This window comes from Eptatretus burgeri, chromosome 1 (assembly GCF_056783735.1).
Source record: "Eptatretus burgeri isolate ZD-2024b chromosome 1, Ebu_testis_v1, whole genome shotgun sequence".
In the NCBI taxonomy this organism is placed as follows: Eukaryota; Metazoa; Chordata; class Myxini; order Myxiniformes; family Myxinidae; genus Eptatretus; species Eptatretus burgeri.
The window spans coordinates 92,107,877-92,120,519 of NC_140961.1; the positions used below are offsets into that span (position 1 = coordinate 92,107,877).

General features: G+C 40.8%; 1 protein-coding gene across 1 annotated transcript in view; it reads left to right on the plus strand.

The window, feature by feature from the left end:
* Positions 1-12,125, plus strand: part of LOC147034952 (extracellular calcium-sensing receptor-like) — a 23,058-nt gene extending 10,933 nt beyond the window's left edge. The window contains exons 2-4 of the mRNA XM_085891589.1: positions 823-946; positions 8,844-9,227; positions 11,648-12,125. Of these exons, the coding sequence (XP_085747715.1) occupies positions 823-946; positions 8,844-9,227; positions 11,648-12,123 (984 nt within the window). The 3' untranslated portion in view covers positions 12,124-12,125. The remainder of the gene's footprint in view (positions 1-822; positions 947-8,843; positions 9,228-11,647) is intronic.
* The last annotated feature ends 518 nt before the right edge of the window (positions 12,126-12,643 follow it).

A 12,643-nucleotide genomic window follows, 5' to 3' on the forward strand; every position in this document is an offset into this window, starting at 1 on the left:
TATAGAAATTTTCATCACGGATCCGATAATTTTTTATGTGAATCTTCACCATTGAGAGATAGGTCGAATCTGATATGTAGCATGCTATCTCCAAAAGTTGCGGAAGGATTTGTATGAAACTTCGTGGATGGGTTAGATGTGCCGTGGCAAGTACGAATTGGTTCAATTTTAGTGAAGATCCGAATCCGGATCTGAATACGATAATTATTTAATATCTAAAGTGATTCTTCACCATTGAGAGATGGGCCAAAAACGATATATAGCATATAATTTCAAAAATTTATTGGGCCCAATATGTTCTCGTAGATAAAGTATTGAGTGGTGAAGGTATGCGCTCCACAGAGTGCCCTTCTAGTTGTCAATGTGATCGTATATTACTGAGTATATTATCTGTATAGACGCAATGTAATGTAAATAACAGTGACAATAGGTTTAGTGAAATCCCAAAGCATGTCTTTGAGCACCAATTATTTACTCCAAGTTAAACATGAATTGGATGTAATTTCTTTTCTGTAACATCTACTATCATGAATAGGAGCACTAAATTATTTTAATGACAATTTGGAGTAAATACATTTTTCACTTTTTCTTTCTTCACAAGAATAAATTTAATTTTTTGAAAAAAGTATTTTTGGAACAAAATAAGAGTTATAATGCTTTATTATAAGTTGTAATGTTATGTTATAATATTATAAGTTATATTATAAAAAGTTATAATGCAAGTGTTGGAAACATTTTTGCTGTAATGTTTTGTTTCAAATCTTTTTCAAGTGCGATTATGCTTGAACATGTGTCATCAAATAACTATTTTATTATTTTCAGGTTCCAGTATCCCTATGCAGTGATCCGTGTCCACGAGGGACACGCAAAATATCCCGCAAAGGAGAGCCATTTTGCTGTTTTGATTGCATTCCTTGCACATCAGGAGAATATTCCAACAGCACAGGTGTACAACTCTTATGTAAACCATAAATATAGTTACATTATTTCTTTTAATACTTTGTGGAAATTTTTTCTGGGAATTTGCAAAAAAAGAAGTCCTTTTTTTTTTTTCAAAACAATCAAAAATCAAATCAAACTTCAATCAATTTTCAAATCAAAAAATCCAATTAAAAGAAATAATAAAAAACTTATTGGAGACTTCCTTGCTATAATTCACGGACAAGTGTTTGTGTTTGTGTGTTTGTTTTGTCGTGCTACTCCTACAGTTCTGGACCAATTACATCCAGACTTGCTATAGAGGATCAACATGAGAGCAATTAATTTAGGATGGTGTTTTTATCTTTGCTGGTGGTCTTGGGGGGGGGGGGGGTGAGTGAGAGGGGGAATGAAAATTCTCCATGTAAAAGTGTATCGTGAAACGCCGCCTCCATATGGAGGAGGGTATTACAAGTTTCCACCATTTCCAGTGCAGTATTCCTACCCCAGGTTTTCCAGTGAGGTGTTTTGAATTATAAGCAGTAGGTATGGTTTTTCTTCATACATGTGACCTGAATTTTTGGGGGTTTTTTGCCGAAACGCCACCCAAATAAAATTATGCATCAGAAGAACTCATTGTATGCTTGGGACAAGATCGACCTTCGGGCAGGTATTCTGCTGGTTTCCTAAATCTGCAGAAAAATCATTAAAAGAGGCAATATTGTTGAAGTCATCAAACCATTCAAGTTTCCTAATTCAAATCCGGAAAGTCATGTTAAAACAGCAGCGATCAGCCTCGAAGACTCCCTGTGAGATCCGTGTCTGCCAACTGCATTACCATTGAGGTTGCAGTCGTCAAATCAGGCCAGGATTATGCCGATAGGTTACCATGTGACCGGTCTTATAAGGCAGAGCAAACCTTGATCACATGAGATGAGCAATTTGTTAGTTTAACCACAACCAATCCACCTTTAATATGATTTCATCAACCACTACAACAAGCTGCCTGACCAAACAATTTCGCAGAGATTAAGTCAGGTTTGTATTTATGTATTGATAAATGCACATGAGGGAAAGGAATACAAATTTAAGCAATCACAATGCAGTGCTATTTAAAACAAACCCCTTTCCCCTGCCGAACCATACATGCTAACAAACGAAACGGAAGATTGGAGACTTAAAAAATTTAATTTGTTAAGTCCTTTTAGCCTTCATGCCAATACCCATATGACTAGAGAAAGACATGGTAAAAGAGTTTGTCGACAAATCCTGCAAAGTCATTCAGAATCGCCCTGCTTTGAGTCCCTGCAAATCATCCCAGAGCTGGGGAGACAGTACTCAGTGGATTAGGTGTGGTATCGACTGTACATGTCATTGTGTTTTGCTGGATGGGGTGCTGCTTCCACTCCACAAGCTTCGAGTTCTGCAACTTTCTGGGTCACATCCATCAATTTCTCTGTCTCGATTATCATTGCGCCTGCCTTTTGTGATTTTGGTCGCCAACATCACCAATGACGTCAGCCCCGCTCTCCTCGCTTTCACCATTGGGCTGTATCCCGGCCAGTGGGTGGGCGAACACCTCTCCCGACCTTTCACCTGACCTTTCACCCAATTTTCCTGTGGAAACTACAGCCTCAAAGTCATGATGATTGATTTGCTGCCTTAACTTGGCATTTGTGGCCTTGTGAATGCTTCAAAGGCAAATTTAAGACAGGTTTAGACATTGAACAAAAGATCAGAAGGAATGGCAATTTTTTATACAGACATGAGGATGGGTTTGATGTTTCCAACGATAAATTATATATAATATTTTATAGATTTACAAAAAGGAGAATATGTTTTAAAAATATATTGGAATTCAATTTTAAAGCAGTTTCTGACTGGCCATAGATGAGGGAGGCCCATTGGATATCGTGTATATCGACTTTAAGAAGGCATTTGAGGTACCACCATCTTCGGAGGTTGTTACCTTCTGTAAGGTGATGGCGAGTGGAGTAGCTGGTCGGGTTACTAACTGGATTGGAAATCAGCTTCGTGATGGGCAACAAATAGTGGCTGTGAGTAGGATATCTGACATTGGGGGAAGTAATTAGTGGGGTACTCCAGGGATTAGTATAATTACCATTATCTATACGAAATGAGAGCCGTTTGTCTGTGTGTCTGTGTGGTATGTCACCATTTTTCTCAGAGATGGCTGAACGGATCTTCATGAAACTTTCAGAGGTTCATCAAGGAGTGGCTAGGAGTGTTTTAGGCCAAAAAAGTTTTTTGAAAATTTGAAAAAAACTTAAAAAAAATACATATTCTTTTCATTCATTTTTAATTTATCTGTTTCCACCCCCTGTGTTTACCAATCCAAATTCACCATTCACCTCGCGATTTTTTCTACAACCTTTCCATGACATAATCTGAAGAAAACTCTCTCAAACAATAATAATAATAATAATAAAATAAAAACGATCTCTTATAATGCTTTATCTTCCTCTTTCGCACATGTAATACTCATTACTTTATGATAATTCACCACTCTTTTTCTATTTCAACAGAATTCTCTCAATTCGACCTTCCATTCATACCATGACTAAAAATCCAATTGCTGCAGTGTTTCTTCTCTCCATTCTCATTATTCGCCTTTATTGCGTACATCAAGAAATGTCTGCAATCGCATCTATAACCTAAAAATTAAATAAAAAAAATAGTTTGCAATGAATGTTTGCTTTCCATCAACCATTCTTATTTTCCCACTTCAGTGCCAACTCACCCCTCTCACCCTTCCCTCTCAAAACAACCATCACACACTTCTCCCTCCAAGCTTCCCTCTCACCTTTCTCAAAAATTCTCCCCTCACCTTTCTCCTTCAACTCTCCCCACTCACCCTTCTCCCACTATTCACACCCCTCACTCACGCTTCACAAAGTTGCCCACCTACACATCCAGAAAGCTGGCGCCTTCCCCTGCCCTCTCAACAAAATCTCATCACTTCATCTCCTCAAATGCTCAACTGCCTTCTGCCCCTCTCTTGCCCCCTTCCTCTCTCCCAGCATCGCAGAGCCTTTTCTCATTCTCATCCGGCCCCGTCCCCAAGCTATTCTGCAATACCTCAGACTGTTTCAACAACTCTCCTTACCTCCCCCCTCCACCTCCACCTCCTCCCTTGTCCTACCCTCTCCTCCCCACAGCTGCAACCAAAGCCTCCTCCCTCCCTCTTCCTAAAGACTGTAGACATCAAACATCTGTGGCCTTTGCTCAAACCTGACAGATCTTTCCATACAGGTTACCACTGACAAACCAGCCAAAATCTGCTTAACAGAAACTTTCCTCCTACAAGATGTCTCTGACACCCAATTATATCTCCCAGGTTACTCCCACCTCCAGTATGACAGAACTGAGCCTCGTCCTGGTGGAGGTGTTGCTCTCTGCATCAAAGACTCCATTCCTCACTCACCGTGCACTGCCCTCACTCCCCACATCCGCAGTAATACCTCTGGCTATGGCTTCCCTCCACCCCCATCTCTGCCTCATATGTGGTGACTTCAATTGTCATCATTCCAGTTTGCTCGGTGTGGGTACCTCTCTCACCTGCCATGGCACATCAGCAAAAGCTTTCTGCGACTCATTGGGACTGACTCAATCGGTCATTGGGACTGACTCAAACTGACATTTCCCAACCAGGATCTCGATCAATGGTACTCAATCCCTTCTGGGTCTGATTTTGACAAAATTCCCTGAAAATATTTGCTGTTCTTCCTCCGCTCCAATTGGTTCGTCTGAACATGTGCTTGTCAAAGTGGACATCTCTCTGGCTATTTTGAGAGAACCACTTCAGTGACGTCGAGTCTGGCATTTCATTCAATTTCTATTCAATTTCATTCAACTGGCAGGGTCTCCAAGCATCTATCAAACTTATAGACTGGTCTCCCATCGCTACTTGCTCCAACATCAACTCATCCTGGGAATTATTTCAAAGAAACTTGCTCTGCCCACATGCACAGATTTATCCCCTCTCATCTTCAGTTGTCCTACCCTTCCTCCCACCCATGGTTCACTGAAGCGAGTTGTCCTGAAACAACTTGCCCTTGCCTCATGGAAAGCAAACCAAACTGAGGGTAATCTCAGTTCCTTCCATAAAGCTCTAAACAAGTGTGTATCTACCCTCAGGAGAGTCAGAAAACAACATCATTCGAAGCTCAAGTCTGAACTTCCAAACCTCTCTCCCTCCAAATCCTGGAGGCATCTACTTAAGTCTGTTTTGGAACAAAGTTCCCCCTGCATCCCCTCCCTTACCTCAAATGGCCGCACTGCTGATACCACACGTGAAAAAGGCTGAATGCCTAAACTCGGTGTTTGCATCGAAATCTTGTGTCAAAAACCTGTCGCTTTCTTTACCCACCTTACCCAGTCGCACCCAACTGTTCCTGGACCCTGTGTTCTTTTCCTCTGACAAAGTGGAGAGCTTGCTGTCAAACCTCGACTCAGATTCTGCAAACGGTTCAGACAGTATCAGCCCACGTGTCCAAAAAATCTGCTCATCTGCTCTTGCTCACACTCTCTCTGTTCTATTCACCCTCTCATTTGCACAAGGTCATCTGCCATGTGCTTGGAAATCAGCAAACATCACTGCCCTGCATAAAAAAGGTGAAAAAACAAATCCCTGCAACTACAGACCAATCAGCCTTCTTCCAATCATCAGCAAAGTTATAGAATCCACATCGCTTCAGACATTAAATCCCTCCTCTTCTAAAATTGCCTGATTTCCGAATATCATTTTGGTTTCAGACCACGTCACTCTACCCTGGATATGCTGTTGCTGCCCTTCCAACAATCGATGGAGTTCCTCAATGCCAGACATGAAGTTAGAGACATGTCCAGAGACAAATCACGTGTTTTTGACAGTCTGGAACCCTGACCTGCTCACCAAACTCTCTTACTCTGGGATCCAAGGTCATCTTCCTCATGACTCGCAGACTTCCTCTCTGATCGCAGTCAACATGTGGCCCTAAATGGAGCTCTTTCATCGCCTCTTCCTGTCCAGCCTGGAGTTCCTCAAGGCAGCGTTCTGGGCCCAGTGCTTTTTCTGGTTTTCATTGATGATCTCTCCAACTCTCTGGAAAATCCTCTTTATCTCTTTGCTGATGATGCCATTCACTGCCATACCATCTGCCATCCCTTAGACTGGCAAGCAGCAGCTTCTTCACTCATTGCAGTTCCACGTAAAATCACAAACTGGTCCAACATGTGGAACATGTCTTTCATTCCAGACAAATCTCACACTATCACTATGTTTCTCCGAAAGGACTGTTTGGAACCCCCCCCCCCCCTCCATTAACTTTCTCCACAATCCTCTGGAAGACGTCCTTTCTTTCAAGCATCTGGGTTTCACTATCTGCCGTTATCTTTCCTGGGAAAGCCACTTTTCCAACCTGGCCTCTAAAGCCCGTCGCAGACTAGGAATCCTCCATCGTACAAAGTCCTTCCTCGGCCTATCTGAGCTCCGGACCATATATAAAGCTTTCGTCCGCAGCCTGATGGAGAACAGCTCTCCAATCTGGGCTGGTGCTCCTGCTCCCACCTTTCTCGACTTTACACTGTTGAAACCAAGGCATTTTGGTTCAATGGCATCTCCCGTGATGAGGCTGAGTCTTTGGGCCTCTCACTCTTTCACCATAGGCAGGTCGGTGGTCTTTCTGTCTTCTGCCATCTTCTCTCCGTTCTCGCCCCCAGGGCTGTGTCTGCGATTTGTCCCTTCCATGTTTCAGCAGGGCATTCAAGGTCCGCCAACAACCCCCTTCTGGTAAAACTACCAAAATCACGAATCACTGCTCATCTTCACTCTTTCATTCCTCTTTTTTCCTGCCATTGGAATAAACTTCCTCACTCTATTCTTTCCCATTCTTCCCTCCAGGCTTTCAAAACAGCTGTTCACCACCACCTCTTATCATCCCCCATCCAAATCCTCGATCTTTTCTACCCCCTATAATCCACCCAAGCCCACTTCCTTCAAATTCCCTGTTTTCCTTCCTGAAAGTCCCTGTGATGTCCATCTTGTGTACCCCGTGTTCCCCGCCCCATCCCTCTCCCTTCCACAGATCTCCTAATGTCTCTCTTCCCCCACTGTTTTGTCCTTCCATCTCCCGACCCTGTTGTCTCATGCCCCCCCCTTGATGTGCATTGTGTGTTAGCTCTCATACGAGCCTCGACAATTTATACAAAAAATTATTATATTGTGCCCAAGGCTTTTTGCTATGTGAACGGTAATATGAAATGTTCCCCGACCCCATTCCTTTTTTGGTGAAGGGAATTAGTTTAACCATCCACTAATAATAGAAAAATGTATTGATTTCTTCAAAATTCTAACAGGGATAGAACAGCACCGGGCAACATCGGTTACCCACCAGGTAATGATGGGTACCACTGCTGCTTATTTGTAACTCACAAAAACTATTTGGACAGTGGGGTGAAGAGTCGGTTTTCTAAATTTTCAAATGAGACAAATCTTGGTGGTAAGCTAGAGATAGCAAACAGGAGGGGTGATATAATTCAACAAATTCTAAATACTTTCATAGATTGGGCAAATGCAGTTTAACATGAAGAAATGTAAGCTGGGTGCTGGGGATGGGTAAAAGCAATGAAAATAGAAATTACATAATGTAAGGGACAGTTCTGGAGCATATCACATCGAAGAAGAATCTGGGGGTGGTAATATATCCTAAGGGTTAGCAGACAGCACAGTGCCAGGAATCTATAGGAAAAGCTAAAATGGCTTTAGGTTGTATTCATCGGGGAAAAATTCTAAATCAAAAGGGGTTGTGTTAACAGTGTATAGGAATTTTGTGAGGTCTCATCTCGATTCGTGTGTACAGTTTTTGTCAGCACATCTGAGAAAGAACCTTGCTGTCACAAAGGGTTCACCATAAAGCTACAAGATTGGTTCTGGATTCTGGGGAGGATAACTTACTTTATACATTTGTAAGGATGTAATTACGAGGGAATTTGATCGAGTTGTTTTAGATAATGTATTGTAGAGAACCAATGAGTGCAGAAGATTTTTTTCAGCAGAATAGACAGTGATAGGACCAGTCGCCAGAGCCTGGAGGTAAATATGAAGCATGTTAGGACAGTAATAAGACAGGGGTTGTTCAGTATGCCTGGTGTTGGCTTAATGGTTAGGATGGTGGGCTCGGGATCCCACTCGGCTGTTGAATTAACACCAGGTGAGATTGACTCTGCCTGTCATCCTTCCGAGGTCTGCAAAATGAGTGCCAGCATGCTGGTCTCCTGTGTTGGAGTGGCGACCCATCCAGGATTGTGGCCAAAAGCCAAGGAGACTTCTTCGGCAGGACCAACGCTCTGCACGGAGTGTGGTCCCAATGGATGGATGGATGGGTTTTCAGTCAGAGTAGTTAATGCATGGAATGGTTTCCTCAGAAAAGTAGTTTCAGCAGAAAGAGTAGATAGGTTTAAATTGGAATTAGATAGTTTCCTTGCTGCATTGAAGATAAAGCGGTATTGGGGATGTTGGCAGGACTTGTATCTAGTTTGTCTGTGGATGAGTGATGGTATCTGATGTTGGTGTAGTGCAGGCATGATGTGCCAGAGTTCCTTGTACATCCTTGTATATACAACAAATGATGCGAATAAGGCAAAGTGTTCAACAAAATGCTTAACTATTTCAGGAATGCATAATTTTGCCAAAGTTGCATGCACGCAATTACATGAACTCTATGGTGTTATTATGATAGACAGTTTGACATCCACCAGGGCAGGTTGAATTGAAAAGTAAAGCTAACTCTAAAAACATATGACTAGTTGGACAGCTAATACCGAGTGTATTATCCTATCCCTTGTGATTCGAGCAACAACATAATTACATGCTGTGTTTGTTTGATTTTTTTTTTTTTTTTTTTTTTTACATATTCAACTTGAAGATTCTCAAGAATGCAATCGGTGTCCAATCTATTTGTGGTCTAATCATGACAAAAGTTCCTGTACACCAATGCCAAAAGAGTTTCTTGCATTTAATGATCCTATAGCACTCGTTCTTTTGTCACTTGCTCTGCTTGGCATTGTGATTACTTTTATTGTTGCAGTTATAATTTTCAAGTCACACAAATCATCATTTATGAAGACAACCACAGTGCTCGTCAATATTACTATGATTGTGGCATTACAGGGTTGCTTTGGAAGCTCTTTTCTCTTCGTTGGAAAACCCCAAGGGTTGCCATGTCAGTTACAAAACCCTGTATCCATTGGTTGTATTGTTCTTTCCATATCCTGTGTAATAATAATGAAATTGGAACAAGCAGGAGAAGGTAAGAAACTATTTTTTTTTTTAATTATAGGCCATAAATGCAAAAGATAAAGTGAAAATTCCCAGTCATATAAAAAAAGATAAGAATGTGAATTGATCTGTTTTTCATTCCACTCTGATCACAAATTCAAATCCTACTTACTATGTCATTTGACCCTTTTCTAAAAAAAATATATTATACCTATTTTCACCTACAACATCCAACATTCATCATCCTATGACAAGATAAGGCCATTTTTTACAATCATTAAGTGACAACAAATAATTCCAAAGAGTAGAGGGGATTAAGCAGAATAAGTCACCGATTTGTTGATTATGATTACAAGAGTGATTTCTACCAAGAGGACATTGATCGATAATATAATTTTGCTTATCGATCATTTTCTCAATACCATTTTCACACAAGTCTTTAAAATTGTTACGATGATAACAAGATTGTTCCCATTGGAAATGCAAACTTCACATGTTTTTCAAAATTATTTTGTGATGGTCTTTGTAGCGTCGATATTGATCACCACAATTATTATGTTCAGCATTAATTTCAGAATAGAAAATTTATTTTGGCAATCAGTTGTCATCCAGCTTTGCTCTGGCCAGTTACATGAATATTGGTTTCAAGTTTCAAAATGGGCTCAATTTCAGAGTGATATATAAAGTCAGCCAAATTGATTTTCAGAATTTGATGTAAGTGATGTTTCTGCAATGCATTGAGCTGTTCAACTTGGTTGGCGTAAGGGGGAAAGTTTCAAGTCCATAGGTAAGTGTAGCCAAAACTACAGCATGATGCAAAGCCAGTTTTGTTTGCAAACCAATGCCATCGGAGTGTCACACGTGACTCCGCAGTTTGCCAAAGCTTGCAGCCTTTCCCAAATGCGATGATTAATTTCACAATTAATCCTGAGGGGATTTTAAATATTGTTGCTGTCGAAGAAACCCCAGTCTCCGATGTCAGAGATACCAATCTCCAGCTCAGGATCGATGCACCAGAGCTCAAATCTTTAATGCATGCATATGGAAAATGGAGGTGCTCATGGAACAGTGGCACAACAATTCTGATTTGTTTGGCCTCAAAGCAGGGTTCTTACACAGGTTTGGAGAAGAAAGGAGGGTTAGAAGAAATACATTGTATTTCTTATCCAAGTTTGGAGAGGAAAGGGTGGAGGGAAAAGGGTAAGAAGGAATGCATTTTAATAGAAAATCAGAGGAAGTAAAACACGATATCAAATTGCATGGTAGAAAGGGGAAAGAAGGTAACACATTGCATAGTTTAACCAATCAGGCAGAGGATAAAACATCTGGTGTGAGGGTCCAGCATTGATATCAAGCGAGGGTCACCTACAAACACAAGATAAGGCCAAAAAGTTCCATCTTGGAGACATCAGACAACAAAACTTTTTACCACATGGCATCAGAATCTCCAGAGTGGGTTTTTTTTTTTGCATACTTCAAACAGGGCTGAAGTTAACACAACACAAAAAGTGTGTGAAGGTGGGCGTTTTGAGTAATGGCTTCCTCCTTGCCACCCTCCCGTGCAGACCAGACTTTAGTGGGGCAACTTAGCTACATATAGAATAACGATTGTGCATTTTGTGAGGAAAGCACCAAATTTGGCACACTAGTAGCCTAACATATTATGAACAGATTTTTATATTGGGCCATCTCAAAATTTTTGATGGTAGTGGAAAATGGTTGCCACAGCCATCAGCAGCTGAATTTGAGATGGCCCAATATACAAATCTGTTCATAATATGTTAGGCTACTAGTGTGCCAAATTTGGTGCTTTCTTCACAAAATGCACAATTGTTATGATAAGTTGCCCCACTAAATTGCAGATATCCATTAAAATGGTTAAATACATCACCAAGCATGCCATGTTTAAAGGAGGCACTTCCACAAGATTCACAGCCCTTTCACTGGTAGCAATCTGTCAGGGGAGCAATCAGTCAGTGTAGCACATGCCCATCCACTCGGGCCTTTCATTGGCCAACAAAGTTGGAGTTTTCAGTGTGGGCAGCTGCCAGTTCGGCGAGCTGAAAAAGTTATTCGAGTCTTTTCTTGTGCAGAGGCACAGCCCTTTCTCTCGGGTACTTTTCCAAGTATGTTTGGCTTCTTTTAGAAGCTTTTGAAGCTATTTTAGGTAACAATCCTTGTCGCACACAATACATACTTTATGGTGCCCCGAACACTGCCATTTCTACAGGTTTCTGCACATGAGCACCGGGCATTCTGGGGTGGATTACATCGTTTTAAAATAAACGTATTGCCTGATAGCAGATGTCACTGGCTGAGTAATGATAATGAAATATCTTCATAGTTAGAAGAAATTCAACTGGTTGTGTTATTATAGACATTGCATTTATCAAAGTACAATTATTGACAGAACATGTGCACATTTTTCCTTCCCCATTTTTTTTAATTCAGGTCATTCATTTGGAATTTTTATTGACCGATTAAAACCATTGCCATTTGGTGGACTTTGTGCACTACCAGAGTTGGTTTTGTGTATAGCTTGGGTGTTGGTGGGAATTCCACAACCAGTAATAAATTTGGAATCTCGAGTGGGTGTTATTGTTGTTGAGTGTGGAGGAGCGGCTCCCGCTTGGTCAGTCGTTGCCTTTGCATATGTTGTGCTTTTGGCTCTCCTCTGTTTCAGTCTGACTTTTAAAGGAAGGAAGCAAGATTCTCAATCAAACGGATCAAAATTCATTCGTTTTAGTATGCTGTTTGTTTGTATGGTGGGCGTGGCTTTTATTCCTGCATACAATAGCACAATAGGAAAATTAGCTGTTGTGTCAAAGATGTTTGCGGTCATTGCAATTGCTTTTGGCTTAGTATGTTGTATATTCATGCCAAACTGCTACATTGCATTGGTGAAGGCAAAATATAGCTCCAATTAAAATACTGCACATTGACAAAGATATATGAGTCATTTGTCATTATTCCAGGTATATTTTACAAAATGCAGTGTGTGTGTGTGTGTGAGTGAGTGAGTGAGTGAGTGAGTGAGTGAGTGAGTGAGTGAGTGAGTGAGAGAGAGAGAGAGAGAGAGAGAGAGAGAGACAGAGACAGAGAGAGAGAGAGAGAGAGAGAGAGAGAGAGAGATATATATATATATATATATATATATATATATATATATATATATATATATATATATATATATATATATATATATATGTGTGTGTCATGTATAATATGTGGATAAAAACATATCGATACGTGTGTGCTGTATATAATAGTCACATATAATATGTGCATAATCAGTGTGTATATAATGTCATTTATAACACACAAGCAGAGCCAAGCCATCACTTTGCTGATGGACTAAGTAGTCATGGACCAATTAGCTTTGCGCCAAAAATTGCTGTGTTTGTCACCTTGGCATCACTTTGCAGACTCAAAACAGCCTCCGACGCA